We start from the raw sequence: 22355 nt of genomic DNA on the forward strand, positions 1-22355 counted from the left end.
AAGAGGGAAGCGAGACGCATTTGCAGACAGAAAATGAAAGAGGTTGAAATGCATGAGTATGAAGAGGTTGACACGCTGGCCGACAGGGGTAACGCTCGAAAAGTCTACAAAACGTTGCGGGGCTAACAGAAGGATTCAAGACCGGAGCATACTCTTGTAGAACCCCAAAGGTCATCTAGCGACCGATGCCCAGAGCATACTAAAATTATGAAAGGAACACTTCTTCAGCCTGCTGTGAAAGTAAAACGCCAGGAAAAGGCGAACCTGAATCCCCAATCGATGACGATGGAGCAGACGTTCCATTGCCCGACCTGAAGAAGTTCGAATGGCAGTTACCCGCCTGAAGAATAACAAAGCGGCGAGGGCCGATGGATTGCCGGCAGAGCTATTGAAACACGGCTGGGAAGAACTGATAAGGAGCATGCATCAGCTTTTTTGTAAAATATGGTCCGACGAAAGCATGTCCAACGATTGGAATTTAAGGGTGCTTTGCTCAATCCATAAAAAGCGACACCCCACGATCTGCGCCAACTTTCGTGGGATAAGCCTCCTCAACATCGCGTATAAGGTTCTATCGAGCGTATTGTGTGAAAGATTAAAGCCCAGCGTCAACAAACCGATTAGTGTGGCTTAAGACCTGGCGAATCAACAACCGACCAGATATTCACCATGCGCCAAATCTTGGAAAAGACCCCTGAAAGGAGAATCGACACACACCACCTCTTCGTCGATTTCAAAGCTGCTTTTGACAGCACGAAAAGGAGCTGCCTTTATGCCGCGATATGTGAATTTGGTATTCCCGCAAAACTAATACGGCTGTGTAAGCTGACGTTGAGCAACACCAAAAGCTCCGTCAGAATCAGGAAGGACCTCTCCGAGCCAATACCAAACGAGGTTTCAGACAAGGCGATTCCCTATCTTGCGACTTTTTCAACCTGCTGCTGGAGAAAATAATTCGAGCTGCAGAACTTAATCGAGCAGATACATTCTCTTATAAGAGTGTTCAGCTGCTGCCCTATGCCGATGATATTGATATCATTGGCCTCAACACCCGCGCCGTTAGTTCTGCTTTCTCCAGACTGGACAAGGAAGCAAAGACAATGGGTCTGGCAGTGAACGAGGGCAAGACGAAATATCTCCTGTCATCAAACAAACAGTCGTCGCACTCGCGACTTGGCACTCACGTCACTGTTGACAGTCATAACTTTGAAGTTGTAGATAATTTCGTCTATTTAGGAACCAGTATTAACACCACCAACAATGTCAGCCTGGAAATCCAACGCAGGATTGCTCTTGCCAACAGGTGCTACTTCGGACTGAGTAGGCAATTGAAAAGTAAAGTCCTCTCTCGACGAACAAAAGCCAAACTCTATAAGTCGCTCATAATTCCCGTCCTGCTATATGGTGCAGAGTCTTGGACGATGTCAACAACTGATGAGTCGACGTTGCGAGTTTTCGAGAGAAAAGTTCTGCGAAAGATTTATGGTCCTTTGCGCGTTGGCCACGGCGAATACCGCATTCGATGGAACGATGAGCTGTACGAGATATACGACGACATTGACATAGTTCAGCGAATTAAAAGACAGCGGCTACGCTGGCTAGGTCATGTTGTCCGGATGGACGAAAACACTCCAGCTCTGAAAGTATTCAATGCAGTACCCGCCGGGGGAAGCAGAGGAAGAGGAAGACCTCCACTCCGTTGGAAGGACCAAGTGGAGAACGACATGGCTTCGCTTGGAATATCCAATTGGCGCCACGTAGCGAAAAAAGAAACGACTGGCGCGCTGTTGTTAACTCGGCTATAATCGCGTAAGCGGTGTCTACGCCAATTAAGAAGAAGACTTATACATATTTCAAAAATACAAAGTCAAAAAAAAATTAAGTGTTTTCTGAGTTATACGAAATCTCGAACGGCGGAAAAATAGGTTCTTCATTGTTGCAGTAATTCCGACCTTCTCCGCGGATGAAAATTAAAAATAAAGAATTCCCTTTAAACTAGAAAATGAATTTTACCCCCAATACTGACAGTTTTGGCCTACCAAAATTCGATTTCGTGATCATATTAAATAAAAAAAACATAACACAACCCTTATTATTTTACGGAAATAAGTTGCACTAATGTTCGAGTTTTTATCATTATGATCATGTCGAATTTCAGAACTTCGACTAAACTGTAGTTGCGTGGGAAGCCGTAAGTGCACAGGCGGACTGACGTTCTATATTTAACATTTGTTTTTACATTCGATCCAACCACTGGTTTTACATACATCTTTCATCACTTCTGTAATAGTGACACTTCAAAAAAACAGCCCTGGTCGATATAAGTCCGGATAGTGCAGTGCAGCGCACGAATCGTGCCACAAAAACAAACCGTAATAAATTTTTTGAAGGATAGTGTCGTATGTAGAAGTTCACGCAAGTGGGGAAAGTTCTCTGATTGCCACATAATAAACGCCACCAATGAAAAGTAAAAAAACAGCGTCGGAAAATAAATATTAAATTCTACAATACTTTTAGAATATTGTCCTAAATTTTAAAGTTGATCTGAGTAATAGTCTCGCAGATACAGCCTTGAGAACTTGTGCACTCGAGGCTAGCTGCGCTAAGTGCCCCGTCTTTAAATGAGTTTTTCTCGAAACTGTTTTTTTGAAGTCAGTGGCCACGATTTCTCGAAAAGTTATCGGCCGATTTAGTTCGTTGTTAAATGAGACGCGAAGGGTTTTAGTTATAAAATAGTACTCAGCTCTGGTTGCCCAGAAGAGCTCCTTTATTTATAGAATTCCTTATCCTAATTCATGTATGCACCACATGCAGAGTGCATACACATATCTTAATTCTAATCTCCTGTACATACGGAAGTATGTACACATATGTTAAGCATAAATGTTCCCAACGGCATACATAAGATTTTCTTATCTTTTAATAGTTTAGGATCATTTCCGTCCCTTTACATTGCAAGCATTAATATCAGTCTCTAACATATTGATCAGATAACATATTGACCTAAGATATGCATTTAGGCAATTGAATACAAATGTGCATGTGCACCAGAGATCTGCATGCGGTGGCCGCAATTATTGTACACTTAGTCAATACTTCTTGTTTTTGCGACTGAACACTGCATTGACTGATACGTGTGATGCTAAAGAGAAAGAAGTGGATGAAAGAACACCACCGCAAAGCGAGGAGTGCGCATAACATATTGACTTCGGCAAAGAAGTGTTTCAAGTGTTACGCACGAAACAAGCAGACACTTTGTTTGACTTGTTGCCGAAGGCATAAGACACTGCGTTTAGCTCATTGCCGAAGGCATGACACTTTGAATTGTTGAATTGTTGTTACAGTAAAAAACAGTCAAATAAAGTGTCATGCCTTCGGCAATAAGCTAAACGCAGTGTCTTATGCCTTCGGCAACAAGTCAAACAAAGTGTCTACTTGTCTCGTGCGTAACACTTGAAACACTTCTTTGCCGAAGTCAATATGTATATGCGAGCTTAAATTGATCGTCACATGCGGTGGTGGTGTGCGCTTGCACTGCATGCTTTGCGCTGGCGTTCAGTCATCCACTTCTTTTAATGTAAGTAGGCTTAAAGTCAGAGAAACAGCAGCGCATGCCGATCTCTTATGTGCACTTGAAAACAACCCCATACCATGTAGCATTGCAATGGGTATTTGTACATACATACATATTTATATTTATGATTGTATTTTTATGTGTTAGCGATAATGCATATAAATATTTGAAATATGATATCTGTTTCTACACAGATTTACAAAAATATCTCATTTACAAATGTAGCCGTTAAGAACTGTTCAGAAATCTGAACATTCGTATTGTCTACACGTTTTTAAAATAACATTATCTAGTTATTGAACGAAGGATTTTTTCTTGTTTCATAACAACTTATTTTTTTGACCAATAAATGGCGAAAATTTTACCAAAAAATTAGATTTTTTGTTCAAAGTCTGAGAAGAAAAGGAAAATTTTAATATTTTTTTTATTTCCTTCGTTCAAAAACGAGATTTAGATATGTACTAACAGAATATGCTTAGTTTTTTTAATTTTATATGAACCAATAATAAGTTATGCTATCCACGGCGAGAGCACTTTTTTGTGAGACACCCAGGGAAATGAGGTCTCAACGGCTGAATTTTCAACATTTTTGTATCGAAATTTCAGGAGTTAGGCTATGTTCGTAAATGCATCATGACGCGCATCATGACGATTGCATAACAAACAGAACGTTCAGAAATGACAATATTGCAGCACTGCAATAATCAAGCGTTCAAAAAGACTACACTTCTATCAGCTGTCACTCATAATTTCTATCAAAAAATTGTTTACTGCATTTAACTACGATGTCTGACGAAAAGTAAATGCAAAACTGTTTTATTTTAATTTTTGTATCGAAATTTAGTTAAATTATGTTAATAATAATTGTATAAATTATTATTTTTAAATTTTTAGTGAAAATCTCAGTAATGCGAAGACACAGTTATTGCTAAGAGTACGGTTGAATATGGAGGACGAGTTTAAATCGGGTAGAAGGAAAAAAATGTATTGTGGAAGAAAGTTGTGACCGAAGTTAAAAATGTAAATGAAAACAATAAAAATTAAAATGATGTTCATCAGAAAAAGTAATAAAAAAAATTACTCAAATAAAGGAAGGTGAGGTAAAGTAAATTTTTTATGATGAAAACAGAGTGGTAAAATAGTTTCTTCTATCGATTCCATTGATATCATCTGAATCAACACGGCGAATGCGGGCATCTTGAATTCCTTCGATTTCATTGTTGGTTTCCATATCGGCATGTGTTATTGTATCGTTAATATGTTCAGAATAACTTCCCTTATTTATGATAAAATTGTGTAAGATAGCGCAAGCGAGTATTACATTAGATGTGGCTGTAATGCTCGAAGCTTCAATATAATTTAAAATTTTAAACTGTTTCTTAAAAATCCCGAAAGTTTGTTCTATAAATACTTTGTCTTTTAAAAGACAAATATTTGTACCTACACATTTTTCTTTTTGACTTCAATACCCTTCTTTTTCTTAAATTTAAAGAAAATATATCATTTCTCTCTCACATTGGCTAATGCCTTGGTAATGCAATCAAACTCCTTTTAAAAGATCTACCAGCCTACTAGGGAGCACCGTTCTTCCAAAAAAGTTCAACCACATTCTTGAGCTTCTTTAGTTTAAGAATTGAATACTTATTGTTATGCTTTACCAAGCTGATCCAATAAATAAATAAATATTGAAAAAAAAATTAGTAGGTACTAAATTAAGATATAGAACTGTAATTTATCACAGGGGATCGCGTGGCCCCGCCGCCTATTTGGTTTAATGTACATATCTCCTACTACTTGAATTACAACAACCAAATTCGCTTTAACACCTCTTTAAAAATGGATGAAATCGGAAGATAACTCCGACCACTCCCCATATAACGGTGCTGTTAAAAACTGCTAAAATGTACAATAAATCAATATTTAAATACACCAGAGACATAAAATTTTACATCCGAGATGGTATGAGAGGGAGTCAGGCTAAAAATTGGGTGCCCCCTCTTATAAGTGAAATTCCAAATCTGTATACCCTACAGACCCATTTCGACTTAATTCGTTACGTGACATTCTTCTCACGTTTTTATGTGACTTCGCATACAGCACATTTTTAAATTACATTTTTTTCTGTTTCTAGTACACAAATCAAGAACCAATTAATATAACGCGATAAAACTTTGTATGAATGATGCCTTTAGAGTGCCTTATAACCCAAAAACCAAATTCGAAGGTATCGAATAAGTGAAAATGGGGTAAATCGGGGGTCACTACTTTCCTGAACCCCCATATACCTAATGGAAAAATTTTCCAAATTTCTAGTGACTTTATACTGCATAAAGCAGCCAATCAGGGGTGTTGTGGAATCCAAGACAGAATTGCTTAGCTGTCAGAATTGCAAACCAATTCTGATTTTCAATGGTGTCACAGAATCTGATTGGATTTTCTTCTTTTCGAACATATGCTAAACCAATACTCGAACCAGCTGTTTACTAATGTGACAAAAATAGCAAATTAATACATTTGGAAGCAATTCTATTAAAGTTTTTAATGAGTTCCGAATTAAAGTAAGATTTTAAGAGAAAACATTTATCGAATGAATAAAAACGCATTTAAGTGTTAAATTTTGTTTATTCCGTTTTGTAAATCTGATATCCTTGATTATCCGGTTTTTGTTTTCAAAAACTTAATAATTAAGACATATCGTGTTTTGTACTTATGTTTTCCCCTATAGAAATAGAGATGAATTAATTCGAAATAATAAAATAACTTGATTTCTTAACTTACATTTCAAATCTGTGAGCGACTATCTTATTGCTTTGTTTCTGATAGCAAAACCGATGAAATTGGTTTCCGTGACACCCAAAACCGATACAAATTCTGTTTCGAATACCAAACCAATAACTTCTGAATTTGTGACAACAACTACTTTTTTTTGATGGGTTTCAATTCTGATTAGGACAACTATCAGATTCCACAACACCCCTGAATATTTGAGTTATCTCAATGAAAATGAGGGAGCGTGATTTAATCATAATTCAGGTATTTTTATGTCTAAAATGTATAAAATTGGGCAAAAACTTGAACATGAGAACATATTTTAGTATGTGGTATTGCCAAAAATAGATAAAATGGGACGATACCCAACTCTCACATAATGATTTTCGTTTTTCTAAACACACTTAGTGTATGAGTTATATATACAAGTAGTATATGTATATATAACTGCTTGGATTCCGATCTTCTGGTTGAAGTTCTACACTTTAAGATACTTTCGTGGCTTTGATTCTTGCAAGTTGCAAGAGTATAAAATGTTCGGTTGCACCCGACCTTAGTCCTTCTTTACTTGTTTTTATATCCTTTTAATTTGTACCACTTCTATGACATTTTTAGTTTAATTTGCATATTTATACATAAATATCGGGACCCGTATGATATGAACGTCAACATACAAATGTGTTAGTAGGGAACATTTGGTGATATTTATCAAACATATTCAATAACCTAACAGGCATTGAACATTGTGTTGAGAATGTTAAATATGTTTCCGAAAAGTTATGATTTGCGGAAAGCATTACTTTTATGTAATGATTTGAAGAAAATGGCTGCAGAGTCACATAGAATGCTTGTCGAGGCATGTGGTGATCATGCTTTACCAGAAATGCAAAAGATGGTTTCAACGGTTCAGAGATAATTGGGGTACTCACAACCCGTCGTAAAAAATCGCAAAATCGTAAAATTATAAATTTTTACACGTGTTTAAAAAAATTGTTGTTGGATTTCATACAAAAATGAGTTTACACATTTACAATTCTCAATGCTATGTTTTCGAATCGTTATAACTTATAACTTTATGAGACTTGGGAAAACCCTAAATGACTTTGATGTGAGAAATGAAAAACCAACGAAAGAGTTTGAAGATGCTGAACTGCAAGAAATGTTGTATAAAGATGATACTTTACGTCAGTCATGTTAAATGTTGCGCAACAAACAAGACCGTTTGGAAGCTATAGGAAATATCCAAAAGTGTGGAAAATGGAGGCAATATGAATTGAATGAAAGACATATGGAAAACCGAAGAAAACATTTGTGAAATATTGCTTCAAAATTGCGAAAGAAAATCAGTTCTGCTTCGATTTTTTTTTTGTAAATCCTAAACAAAGAAAATCCGATCTATTCGGTAGGAAAACAGTATTATGTATTTGGTGGGATCAGAAGGGTGTGGAATATCATTAGCTTCTAACACCTGGTGAAACTGTTAATACTAATCGCTACATAATACCATACCACAAAAATGGTAAATTTGAACAATACATTGATGGAAAATCGACCAGAATGGGCCAGAGGACACGGCAAAGTAATTTTGTTACAAGACAATGCACCTGCACACAAAGCAAAATCGGTATAGGCTAAAATGAAAGAACTTGGTTGGAAGCTGATTGCCCACCCGCCGCATTCAAAAAATCGCTCATTTGCGTTGAACGTTAATTGAGGTAGTAGTTGCCAAGTTTTCCAATAGCATTTTTCTGACAGATCACGAGTGAGTTGTGTCGAGCTGCCATCTTAGACTTACGCCTGAACAAAGTTTACAAATCGTTGAACTTTATTACATTTTGTAAAGAATGTGTTTCGCGCGCTTCGTTCAACTTATGGGCGACATAATCGGCCTACTGAGCGTACTATTCGCAACACCTTCACCCTTGCATAACATTCTTCCGAATAGACCATGTCAAGCACGTAATGAAGAAAATATAGGAGCCGCACCTGAGAGCGTACACGAAGACTGTGGGACAGTCGATTCGGCGCCGTCCCCACAACTTGGACCGACGTATTGAACAACTTGGAGCATTTTATGTCGATATTATAAATTGAAAACGTACAAAATAGAACTTGTGCAAGAACTGAAACGCTCCACTTTCAAAAGAGACATCGCTTTGCTTTTTGGGCTTTTGAAGAGTTCCAAGAATAACCGACGTTTTTGAACCAAATTTTGTTCAGCTATGAGGCCCATTTCTAGCTCAATAGATATGTAAACAAGCAAAATTGCCGCATTTGGTAAGAAGAGCTACCTGAAGAGATTCAAGAGCTGCCATTTAATCCAGAAAAAACAACGGTTAGGTGTGGTTTGTGGGCCGATAATTTACTCTTTAAAAACTAAATGCCAAAGAATATTCTTTCAAATGATAATAAACATCCCCCATTAAGTTCTGTGTTTTTTCTTTAAAAAAGTGGAGAACCTCGAAATGGATCACCTTATACATGGACTTTTTGTGTGGTCCCAATATTTTGATAGGAAAACCTGTTTTTTCTTAAGAATAATAACCGATATTTATAAAACACTTTTTAGGAAGTGGAGCAACCAAGTGAGCCTATGCGAACAGATATGTAAGTACAAATTATAAGGTCCTCAAATATCTCCCTTTCGCTTTTTTGCTCTTTATTCAATGCTTTTTAAAAAGCGTTATAGTGATCGGGTTTAGTTCAAATATGCGCCGTTTCGTTCGATAGTCTGTTTCCATCTACACGGCAACTTCATAATACCTCCCTCGTAAAAGCCTCCCTCAGCCACTTTTAACTTTACAATAACAAGGGCGTTCGCCATGGGCAGGAAAAGGTGGTAATCACTTGGCGCTATGTCCGGGCTATATGGTGGATGCGATAAAACCTCCCATCCGAGCTCCCGTAGTTTCTAACGAGTCATCAACGAAGTGTGTGGTCTGGTGTTGTCCTGGTGGAACACTACACCCTTCCTGTTGGCCAATTCTGGACGTTTCTGGTTTATCGACAGCTCAAGCGGTCCAGTTGTTCGCAGTAGATGGTAGAATTAAGCGTCTGGCCATATGGGCGAAGCTCCTAGTGGATGATTTCCTTCCAATCCCACCAAACACACAACAAAACCTTCCTGGCCATCAATCCCGGCTTGGCCACTGTTTGGAACGATTCACCGGCTTTCGACCACGATTGTTTTCGCTTGATATTGTCGTATGTGATCCATTTTTCGTCTCCAGTTACCATCCGCTTCAAATGGGCCGAGTTCGTTTCGTTTCAGCAGCATATCGCAAGCGTTAATTCGGTCCAGAAGGTTTTTTTAGCGACAAATCATGCACCCAAAACATCATAGTTTTTGTGTATCCAGCCTTCTGCAGATGGCTTAAAATGGTTTGGTGACTAACTTCCATCTTCTGGGTGATGTCACGGGATGCCACAAGCCGATCTAACTCGATGTTTTCCATGATTTGATCGGTATTCGTAGTCACAGGTCTTCCCCCGGCTGGCTTATCCATGGTATCGTTTTCACCCGCTCTGAATCTTCGAAACCATTCCTCCGCAATTCGAAGTGATAGCGTACCATACCCCAAAACACCATTAATCTCACAGAACGTTTGTTTTACCCCAAAACACCATTAATCTCACAGGATTTGCGTTTAACGAAGGAAAACTTTAAAATAGCGTGAATTTCGGCGTTAGTGGACTCCATGTTTACACGTCGATAACTGCTGAACGCAATATCCAAACTAAACATGCATAGCGTCGCTTTGTAGGTTATGTCAAAACCTTTCAAAGATGTATAGTATTGCCAGATACGAGCTCTGTAGCGCTTTATACATAAACGCGAAATTCAAAAGACAAAGAGGCGGAAGGGAGATATTTGACAACCTAATATATTGTTGAGTACAATGAAGCTATTTGCAGAGGAACACATGCCTGAACCGTACATTTTTATGCCGGATAACGACCCCAAGCACACTGCTAGGAGTGTTAAAACTTGGCTTTCGTCCGAAAACATTACGGTTTTGCCTGCCAGAGTTCGGACTTAAGTCCAATCGAAAACCTCTGGGCAGATGTCAAAAGAGGCTTAGGGCAAAAATCAAGCAAAAATGCAGACGAATTATTTCAAAATGTCAAGGAAATATGGCAGAGCATATCAACTGAGCGATGTCAGAGTTTGGGCTGTAGTCTGCCTAGAAGATGTAAAGCTAGGCTTGAAACAAAAGGCTATCCGACAAAATACTAACTGAAAACATTAATTCGTAATCAAATTTTAATTTTTTTAGTGTTATTTTGAATATACTAACCAAAAATCTGAAGTGTCCATAATTAGTTGACCAAGTCATAATAGATATACATACATATATGATTAATTTTTTGTAGCACGTTGAATTGAAAACAATTTTTTCGTTAAATTTTCAATAAATCTATATATTAGAAGATAATAAATATGGTAACTTAGGTTTAAAAAAAATATGTCGCTTTTAAATTATAAAATAAACCAATGTTTTAAAAGAAAACGGAATGTCCTAAATTATGTGACCACCAGTGTATATACATATGTATGTACGTCCACAAACATATTCCACACTTTAACATAAAACAGCAATCACGCGCGTTACAAAAATTAAAACCAATAAATAAAACGGGCGCGAAACTAAACCAATATACAAACATCAAATCCAAACGGGAGAAAAAATAACAAGACACAACAACTCATCTGGACATCACACCCCGCGACCTGCACATCACCAACAAAGGAGAATAGCACCGGAAAAAAGGAACAGCTGACCGTCATTAAGAAAGAAGGCCACTGATCGCAAAACCAAAGAAAGTAGACATACACCGCTACTTGTCCCCACAAAAACCAAGAACAAAAAAAAAAGAGTTTCAAAAAACACAAATCATATTACTAAAATATTATTGCTGCCTTTTCCAACGGTCTTACATTTGTGTATATACGTAAAATACATTGGCATACATCCCGCACACCCCATTGTTCTTTGACCGACAAAAACAAGCAGGATTGCATATAAAAGCGTTACACATACATATATGTATGTACAAAGTGCAGTGATCTTTAAACGAGCTCTCATTAGCACAAAAGACAATTACAAAAGATACGCTTATATGTATACCTACATATAAGAATTACGGACACAAATATATATGTATATATAAAATAAAATATTTATATATTATATAAAATATACATATATACATATATATTCGCAGGTGTGAAGCAGTCTTTAAAAATAAATGTTACAGCACAAAATATTATAAACAATAAAAACGTTTGTATGGAACAAAATGTATAAAAATGCAATATGAACTAAATTCTCCACCTTTTTTAGGTTGTGGCATTTATGTATGTATCCAGCTCATTATACCAAAGTTTTCGCATTTTGATGATTATATTTTTTTAGCAATGAATTGCAAGTTCACTTTGTACTGTTATTGAAGACAAAAAATTAACATTTAAAAAAAATATTTAATATTTATTTAAAAACATTTACTTTATTAAAAACATTTATGATACTGTAACATAAAAAAAGATATAACTAATGTGCCATTTATGTGTCGTTTTTATTGTTAATATTTTGTGTTGTAACCTTTATTTTTAATGACTGCTTCACACCTGCGACCCATAATTTCTACGAGATTCTGACAATTAGCTTTAGGTTTAGCGTACAAAGTTTTTTTTACGGCAGACCAGACATTGTCCATATTTTTATAATAACCTTTGCAATTTCAGTCTTGACTTTATTCCATAGGTTTTCAATTGGATTTAAGTCAGGACTTTGCGCTGGCCAATCCAAAATATCTATCCTCTCTGTAGAAAACCAATTTTTTACTAGCTTCGAGGCGTGTTTGGAATCGTTGCCTTGCATAAATTTCTATTTAATTGGCATATACTCGAAAACATATGGTTCCATATGGTTTTCTAAAATATGCAACTACTGAAACCTGTCCATTTTTCCATTTATTATTACGAGCGGACCTACACTATGGCAAGAAAATGCTCCCAAAACCATAATATTTCCTCCACCACGCTTTATCGTCTTTTAAGTGTACCTAGGACTATATTCTTGGCACTTGTGACGATGTACAAATATTCTGCCATCTGGGCCCCATTGCACCATTCACTTAGCACTTTTCACTTTGCAAATTTTTGAAAAGAGTTTACTTATCAATAAGCTTTTCAACTTGTCGAAACTGACGAGCACTTTGGATAAGTTGATTTGATAAGCGTTGCACCAACAATTTCTTTTGCTTTGCAAATAGAGAAAACTTTTCCAATAATGTGCTAAGCGCTCTCAATGAGAAGTGGAGCAAAGCAATGTACGTTTCGATAATATTGCTCAGTTTCTCTTTATTATTTAGAGTGCTATGTCGCGTGCACAAAACAAAGCCAATAAATTGGCCGTTTTACAAGTTATAAAGGGGAAAAAAGTAAGTTTATTTTGATTATCATATTTAGAATGTATACATGAATATGCAATAAATATATTTATCTACATTTAAGGATTCTTTATTTGGATCTTTTCAAAATAATGCAACTTGCAAAACGCAAAAGCAAGATGGTTGGACTGAAGTTCTAAAGACGGCACAATCCCTCGGACTAGCTGCTGCTAATCGTGAATGGACTTCTGCCAGAGATAATTTATTTGGCCTTTGGAAGAGCCGAACTTTGGTAATTTTGTTATAATTTGTTATTTTCAAAGAATTTTCGGTCGATTCTAGGAATAGCAATTAAATAAAAGCAAGTGAGCTTGCAAGTGAGTGAAATTTATTTAAATGCACGAACGGTCTAATTCCAGCTAAAGCAACAAAATTGCAAGAGTATTTCTGTAGTTTTGTTGTTTACACCATTATTCGCTGCGACGATTAAATTATTGTTATTCCTTAGATTTTTTGCTGCAGCTAACAGTTATTTTCAACAAGATTCAATTCTTACTTCGTGTACATGCACAGCAGGATCTTGTTTTTTTTAATAATTAGCTAGTTATAATTTAAAAATTCGCTTCATTTTAGGCGAAAAAAGACAATGCCAAGAGGACAGGCACTGCGGGTGGCAAAAACGTATTGCTGGATGAAGTCGACAACTACATACTTGACATTTTGGGCAATGAGTCGACAGTTGTTCAGGGTCTCGGCCAACCCGAAAGCGATGGAGTGTCCTCCAATGTGGACAATATATTGGAACAAATCCAACCAGAAAGGACGAGACCAACCAACAGGAAAAGAACATATAATTTACAAGATAGACATGAGGAGTGGAAGCTTGAACTCTTAGAAACCGAAATTTACAAAAATAAGCTAAACATTTTGTCATTAGAACAAAAATTAGGTTTGAAACGATCAAAATTCCCAGCGGATTTGGAGAAGGAGTCAATGAATGAAAATGATAAAACTCTCTCATTAAGTCCGCTGCTGTCGTATTAATAATAATTTTTAGTACATATATACATATGTATATTATTGAATTATTTGATTTCATTTTTTTCTTTTTATTTTATTTTTTTTTCTGAAAACTTTATATTAAGAAGAATTTAAGTTTAAAATATATATATATGTAAATCCAAATCCAAATAAAATAACAAATGTGTACAAATTAAAGTTTCGTAACCTGTAAACTCGTGGGTAAGGCATTAATTTTTTTGTAATAAGGTTTCTTATAAAAGAAGAAATTATTAATTAAACCAATTTAGCAGACTTTGGAGCCTTTCAGAATTGTTTAGTGACTCCGTGTTCTGAAAGGACTGCTCATTTTCATTTTTATTTGCTCCATTCATAATTCCTTCGTCATAATCCACATCATTTTGTGCATCCATTCGACAAATGTTGTGGAAAATGCAGCACATTATTATTATTTTCGCTGCTTTTTCTGGCTGCAACCGTAAATGGTTCAAGCAAGGAAACTTTTCTTTAAGGATACCTGTAAAAATAACTTGGCTATAAAAATCTTAAAAAACAAATGTATGTCTAAAAGTCATACCGAAACAATTTTCAATAATCCTCCTTGTTTTTTTATGCGCTCTATTAAAAAGCTGCTCTTGTGGCGACGTCGGATTGTTTCGCAAAGGAGGAATTAGCCAATTCAGTAACGGATAAGCACTATCTCCTAAAATTACGGCATTAGGGAATGGACGGAATCCGTTTTCAAATCTGCCGAACAAATTAGAATTACGTAGGACTCTGGCATCGTGCACACTCCCTGGCCAATTACAATTTACGGCATAAATCTGAAAATTAGGTCCACAAACACAAACCATCATTGCATTAATCGCATGATTTCCGTGCCTATTCACAAATTGTTCCTCGTTAACGTTAGGCGCGTCTATATCAATCATCGTTCCGTCAATGCACCCTGCGACTTGTGAAAATCCACCAATATTAAAAAACTGTGTGGCGATATTTTGATTTTCTTCAAATTCTGGCCAACGAATAGTTACGTCCATGAACTCGTTTATCACGATATTTGCCACTCGATAGATTACTCTGCACACCGTTGAGTTGTGAACCCCATGCATTTTCGCAATTCCATGATATTGGCCACCATTATCTAACCAGTGCAGAGTGGTTAATAACTGTTGCAGGGGGTTTAAGCACATATTACGCTTACTAGTGTATTGCAGATGCGCTCCTATTTTTAGCAAAATTTTTTCAATTTGGCTACGAGTTAGCCGAAAATTTTCTACCGCACTAATATCCAAATTGTAATTGATCCTTTCGTTTGTAACACGCGAATTGTGCGAATGTTCGTCTTCCAAAATATTAAAAAGTTTGAATCGAAGCATTTTGTTAGTTTTTTTTTTACTCCTATTAATATTTCACGAAGCTCGAGCACGTACTAAGGCACTGATTAATTTGTTCAGACTAAACTTATCATTGTCATGATAGGTGAAATTATTTTTAGCAAAACAATGCAAAACTTAGCAAATTGAGAGAAGAGAAGGGATAAGTAAAAGTTGTTGGTGCAACGAAGTGCTTACAAAATTTGCTAATTTGCAAAACTTATTACTTTTCTGCTAAGCACTTTTGACTTTGCATTTAAACTTTTGGTGCAACGCTTATCAATAGCATTGAGATACATTTTACTTAGCAATACTCAATTGAGTGACTCTCACTTATCAAGTTGGTGCAACAAAAAACTTTGCGTAGTTTTGAGAATTTGCTAAAATGCTAATGACAAGTGGTTGGTGCAATAGGGCCCTGGTCCTGTTAACTTTTGTTTCGTCACTCCACAATACATTTTTTAAAAATTTAAGCTGTTCTCTTAATGAGCTTTGGCGAAGATCAGTCGTTTTGAAATATTTTTTTTTAAAGGAGTGGTTTCTTCCTCGATATGCGTCCGAACAATTTTGATTGATTCAGACGTCTTCTGACAAGTCTAGAGGTTATTTCTAAGCCCTATGATTGGTTGATATCAGCTGCTACCTGCCGTGATGATTTAAATGGATAATTTTTGGCGATTCCTACTATAGCTGCGTCTATACGCGCATCCATTTTACTTGGTCTTGGCTTCCGAATCCCGCCTTTAACTTGGGAAATTCTCCAGACATGATTTGATTGCATTGTATACTTTTTACGAGAAATTTCCATTAGATTAGCAATTTCAGCCACTTCTATTGTAGTATGTATGCTTTCTTTTCGGATCCCATTTTATATTATTTCTTTCACTGAAATACTTTTAATTATTTATTTTTTAACAACACAAAAAATGATTAATTTAAATTAAAATCTGAGCGAGTACTACTTCTGCGAAGTAATCTGTGCCATTTATGTGCCCACTCAAAATCAGCATTTACTACGCGTAATTGATAACGGTAAACAAAAAGCAAAACATAACGTAATATTAATACGCTTTTATTAGCTTCACTTGTATGTATGTATGCATGTATGTATGTATGTATGTATGTATGTATGTTTGTAACTTTTTTAAGTGGTGCTGAAACATAGAATATTTGAGCGACACTGTAGGAAGGCGATATGTAGTAAGTTTAAGCACCTCACCAAAAAGATGCGCTTAAAAGTATGCAACATCTATATAAAACTAGTTTTGGTGATGTTTGAATAGCATACTGAGTTGGGCGTCGACCGTTCATAAGATTCAAGGTTGTACCACAGAACGTAAATTTATAAATATACGATATATGTATATATTATAAATATACGTTCTCTGGTTGTACAGTAGATCATGCAGTAATTTATCTTGGCTCTCGACTGTTTGCTGCTGGACGAGCTTATGTAGCACTTAGTTGTTGTAGATCTGTGGACGGTGCTCGAATTGAAGAACTAGACTGTTCAAAGTTGATGGGTAAATGTAACATTGAAACTTTAGAAGAAATGATTCGATTAAGAAGTAATAATTCGTAAAGTCGTCAATAGAACTTGGTCGCAAATAATATAACAATAAGTCAATGAAAGGTTACGAGTAGATATTAAATGCTGCCTAATTATCGATTTACTTAACCCATACTACATGTCATAGTTCATATTTTAACAAATTTGGGGTTTCTCACATCAAACTAAAAATAAATATATGTAGTTTAAAAAAACTAAAAAACACGCTTTTAAAACATATAAAACTAAAAAGTGAAAAATAATTCCTGCATTATTGTGAGAAAAGCGTGGGGTGCTTCGTCATATATCGAACATTCCACGCTTTTCTCACAATAATGCAGGAATTATTTTTCACTTTTTAGTTTGATATGTTTTAAAAGCGTGTTTTTTAGTTTTTTTAAACTATATTTTATTTAGGTACAACTCTAGTACAACAGCACCAAATTGAATGCAAAATGTTTACATTTTAAACAACTTTAACTTAAATACTTTTAGCATTTATGTGAAATGAAACTTTGTGCCATTTATGTGTCCATAGCTGTATACGCACATAGAAAAAAATTGTGCGGTTATTGGTAAATAATTAAAAACATATTAAACCTAAATTAAATTAAATACTAAATACGCGTAGTTCATTTGAAGTACTCTTATTAATCTACAAGAGTTTTCGGTTTTCGGCTTCACGTAAGGAAATTGAACGCGTATTATTATTATCAATTTTATTCATAACTCTTATTCAACTAAAAGAGTTCTCGTTTAACTATACATTTATACTCGTTACATTTATACGAAACTCTGTTCTGAAATTCTTACAGTCTAGTTTACACTTAAGACATTTTAAATTATTTCAATAAATTTTCTAAATGAGCTCAGATTCCAAAGAATCTAAAGCAATACAGTCACTAAAAGTTCCGAAAATGATTTTAGACGAAAAAAGTCCCTGTCCGAAGGTACACGCTCAAAGCAAGGTGCTACAAAACAAAGTAATCTGTATTTCATACACCAAATTTATTTCTGAGAGTGACAGTCTAATACGTTCAGGAATAATGGGATGCCCAACTCCTCTCTCACTGGAAGTGAGAGAACAATTGCTAAACGTCAAAACCACCTAAACTTTGACAGTTGACTGGATTGGGGAGGTTTTGACGTTTAGCAATTGGAAACGAGCGATGGCCAGATTGAAATCTTACCAAAAAAATATATAAACGGAGGGATTTGTTGCATCGTTCAAGACCTCTTATCAAAAATGCAAAACAATGAAAATTAAATAAATTTGTGAAATTTAAAGGTATTTGATGAAATGTTTTGTAATTTGAAACATCATAGTATTATTTTCAATTGAAAATTATTAAAAACTTTTAATGATTGAGAGCCAAAAACCTTAAATCCTATTATTGGGTATTGAAAGGACAAAAGTCAGTTGTTATAATATTCTTTAAAAAGATTTAACTAGTTTCTCCATATAATAAATAACCACTGTTTAGTAATTCATATTCGTACTAAATGTTGGGTATTGGGTTAATAAATGCCCAAAAATTGTTATTTTGTTCGATCTGGCCATAATGGCGCTCTCACACTGGAATAAGTTGGGCATCCCATTATTCCTGAATACGTTACTGCACTCGATTTTCATCATTACCGATTCAGGACAATTCTGAATCGGTATTAGAAATCAAAAAGAAAATCTTGACAATTTCTGGACACGTCTCCAAGCGACATATGACGCAATCGTAGAATCTGACGACTCAGATCTACCAGAAAATTTTAAATTCTCGGCTTACGCCAAATACGAAAACTGCTTAGACCAATACGAAGCGACATAAGCCATGATCTCTGATCAACTAAAACTAATCAAATCAATTGAACCTACTCCACAACCAAGAATAGAGCTGCCACAAACACAAGTCCAAGAGGCAAGTCCAGGCATTCACCTTGAAGTGCGAGCATGCGACACAGATAATAGGTTGTCAAAAAAGTCTTGTGGTATTTTCGCTAGTTAGCGCTGAAAACGCGTAGTTCTAGTTTTATTCGTCGCATCGGGTCATGCTATACCTTTTTGGAAAGCTAATTTCACGCGCTAACACGTGTTTGATTGATAGTCGTTCGTGAGTTATAGCGTTGCAAACATGGAGCAAAATAAAGAGAAAAGACGGCATATTTTACAGTACTACTACGATAAAGGCAAAAATGCATCTCAAGCCGCCAATAAAATTTGTTTCTCGTAAAATAATCGATTTTTCGAATGTCAAAAATCGATTCTTAATCGACTTCGACTACTGAAGATCGATTCCGAAAAATCGATTATTTTACGAGAAAACTCGATTTTCGAGTAGAATCGAAATCGAGTTTACCATCCCTACTGGTACCCATCGCGTACACATATATGTAATAACCTCCGCACAATAACCACCACAAAAAAAATGATTTTTTTTCCATGTAATTTATATGGAAAACAGAAAATTTGAAAGAGGCACCTCTTAATATTAATATTATGAGCTCATCTTATGAGTGACTTTTTTTTTACACATTTCGAAAGTGTTGAGCCTGTTTTTCAGTTGAAAAAAAAGGTTGCCTCAAAATGGCACACCCTAATAAGCACGTTACGTAAAAATTCATAAAACATCAATCCACTGTTTCAAATTGTTTGTCGGTACTATTGACACAGAATGTTCCCACAATTAGGATCCCATTCTAGTAAATATATGCACAGCAGCATTACCAGAAAAATCGTTACTTTTGTGGGAGCAATCGCTCTCATCGCGAAGGAAGTACCCAACGTGGCAGCAACACGTTATTGGATGATGCCGACATCTTTGAACGATTTTTATCGTTTCCAAGAGCCCTCAGAGTTGTTGCTTACATGTTAAAATTTATAGAGCAACTCAGAACAAGAGTCAAGGGATTACCTAATTTCCCATGCAATACAGTGACACACCTAGAGTTACAAAAGGCAAAGGTCGCACTAATCGCATATGCTCAAGCGCACTATTACAGCCACGATATATCACTACTAAGAGAATCGAGGCCAATTGATAAAAAGAGCTCACTCTTAGTTCTAAACCCATTTCTAGACACGAAAGGTCTTCTTCCTGTCAATGGTCGGTTTGCTAATTCAAGCCTAACATACAACGAAGGCCACCCCATAATAATTCCAGAGAGGTCTCCATTTGCCACATTATTCCACAATTACATCCACATATTAATGCTATTCGTACACGTATCATGAGCTAATATAATGGCAAAACATTCAACGAGCCACAGAAAAGCAATTTGTGGGTTTTTTAAAACAAGTGTCACCCGACACCGTACAAAAGTACGCCCCTCAAGGTACCAATTGACAATTTATACCCCTAAGCGCTCCTCATATGGGCGGTTTATGGGAATCAGCTGTAAAAAGCTTCAAATCCCATTTCAAACGGGTAGCTAGAAATTACAAATTCAATTACGAAGAGTTCACGACGTTATTAAATCGAATTGAAGCCGTTCTTAACTCACGGCCACTCACAGTACTCTCGCAAGACCCCTCAGATTTCACCTTAACTCCAGGGCATTTCCTAAAAGGAGCACCCATTCCGGCCATTCCTGAGCCAGACGTGGAGTCGCTATCTCTATTAAATCGATGGGAAAGAATTAAAATTTCAGCCGTCGATGGAAAGAAGAATACATAAGGATCTCCACAAAAGATATCGTTGGAAGACTCCCGAACAAGCGCCAAAACTTGGAGATTCTGTCCTCAACCATGATGATTGTCTACCCCCTACCTAGTGGCGGTTTGGCCGCATAAAAAAGCTACATTACGGCTCTGACGGTCACATACTAGTCGTTGATCTCCGTACGCAAAACGGAACGCTAACCAGACCGCTTGTGAAGCTGTGCTTTCTACCAACCTCTGATGATCGCGAAACCGCAAACAACAAACCGATATTCCAGCGATACAATAAACTAATCAAATGAAAACAATAAAAAACGAGAAACACTCCAATACCAACCGTTAAAAATTAACAAACCGTCAAAAAGTAACAAAGAAAACTAATAACAAGAAAAAACGTTAACTTCGGCTGCACCGAAGCAAATATACGCTTCACATGTGCATTTCTTTTAGTAACTATGTGTCCAGTTTGTATGGAAGCTACACTCGGCCCAAAAAAAACCCACGCAGTCGAAAATTTTCTAATATTCCTATTTTGAACTGTCACTATTTCCTCAAAATTCGCTATTTGTCTTATTTGGCTGTTTTGTCATGTGACTACATTATTTTACTTTTAATGTTAAAACCGTTAGCGTCCGCACGTGTTCATTATAGAATTGGCGATATTTTCTTTTGAATAAGTTGTGAAAACAAGTAAAGTTGAACATGGTGGGGTCAACAAAAAAGAAAGCAGAAATCGTAGCCTGATATAAAATAAATTATCCTAAGGTCAAATAGCTCGTGAAATGGGCATAAGGGATTGGAACGTGCGTATTATAATTAAAAATTGTACGTATTTTAAGATTACCTCGAAAAAAGGGCAGTCGACGTCCGAAAACAGTAAAACCTCGTCAAGAACGACAAATTAAACGGACGTGCTTTAGTGATCGCTTTCAATATGCTAGAACAATCAATGCAACATTTTATGAAACCACTGGGGTAATATTAACTACAAGTTCTATGCAAAATGTGCTGAATAATCTTGGATTCCGACCGCAACGTCCAGCAAAAAAGCCACTTCTCAATACGCGAATGAAGAAACAGCGAGTAGAGTGGGCAAAATTACACAAAACTTGGACTACATCAGATTGGGGAAATGTTATTTTTTCCGATGAATCGAAATTTAATTTGTTGGAACCCGACGGAAATGCCACAGTGCGTCGTAGGAAGGACGAGTGTGTTTTGGAAAACTGTGTTTGACCCACCGTAAAGCATTCGCCTTATTTAATGGTGTGGGGAGCTGTAACCAAGTTTGGTGTTAGGCCTCTAATTATTCTAAAAAGATCTGTGATTGCCAAAATTTAAATTGGAATTTTGAGAGAAGGCGTTTTGCCAACTATTGAGCAGCTGTCCGAACACGCCCAAAAAGTTTATTTTCAGGATATTTCAGCCCCTTGTCATAGAGCCAAAGCGGTAAGCAGAGCATAAATGTATTGAAATAGATTTTTCAATAATTTATTACAAACACTTACAGGTTTCAAAACAAAAAGATTTGTATGGAATAGGGTCTCTCACGTGGCCAGGAAACAGTCCAGACCTCAATCCATTTGGGCAAAATGGTGGGCAAAATGATAAAAGAAAAGCGTCCAAAAAGTCTAAATGAAATAGAAAACATTATTGAAGCTGTGCGGAATGAAGAAATTAATAAAAATTATCTTTAACGCTTTTTTGAATCCATGCCTAAACAAATAGCCGATGTTATTAGGAGGAGGGGGTGTTCTACAAAATACTAAGAATTTTTTTATACAAAATATGTTATTTTGATTCGTTATGTATTCTATTGCTAATTAAAAATCATATAAAACATAAAATATATCAATAACTTGTTCAAAAATTACATTATTGCTCATAACAAAATTTACTTCTGTGGTTTGTTATATGTGTGTTTTTACATTTTTCACTATAACAAATGTTAAACTATAAGTTTTTTTATAAAAATGCTTGAAACATAAACTAAATAAAAGTGGTTGACCCTCAAAGAAAATT

At 36.0% G+C, this 22355-nt stretch overlaps 2 protein-coding genes across 2 annotated transcripts in view; both read right to left on the bottom strand.

Annotated features, from left to right (window-relative positions):
- LOC126765292 (transcription initiation factor IIB) overlaps nt 1-22355 on the bottom strand; it is a 77734-nt gene that overhangs the window by 26101 nt on the left and 29278 nt on the right. The gene's annotated exons all lie outside the window — the stretch shown is intronic.
- On the bottom strand, nt 13951-15362 carry LOC126765279 (putative nuclease HARBI1). The gene is made up of 2 exons (XM_050482994.1): nt 14334-15362; nt 13951-14273 (listed from the first exon to the last, which is right to left on the bottom strand). The coding sequence occupies exons 1-2, from the start codon at nt 15133-15135 to the stop codon at nt 14029-14031; spliced, it is 1047 nt and encodes a 348-aa protein (XP_050338951.1). The 5' UTR covers nt 15136-15362; the 3' UTR covers nt 13951-14028.

The sequence above is a fragment of the Bactrocera neohumeralis genome, unplaced genomic scaffold, assembly GCF_024586455.1.
Source record: "Bactrocera neohumeralis isolate Rockhampton unplaced genomic scaffold, APGP_CSIRO_Bneo_wtdbg2-racon-allhic-juicebox.fasta_v2 cluster10, whole genome shotgun sequence".
NCBI classification, from domain to species: Eukaryota; Metazoa; Arthropoda; class Insecta; order Diptera; family Tephritidae; genus Bactrocera; species Bactrocera neohumeralis.

Coding starts and splice junctions, on each gene's coding strand:
- LOC126765279 (XM_050482994.1), bottom strand. CDS start 15,135: ATGCTTCGATTCAAACTTTTTAATATTTTGGAAGACGAACATTCGCAC. Junction 14,274..14,333: donor GATTATTGAAAATTGTTTCG/GTATGACTTTTA, acceptor TTATTTTTACAG/GTATCCTTAAAGAAAAGTTT.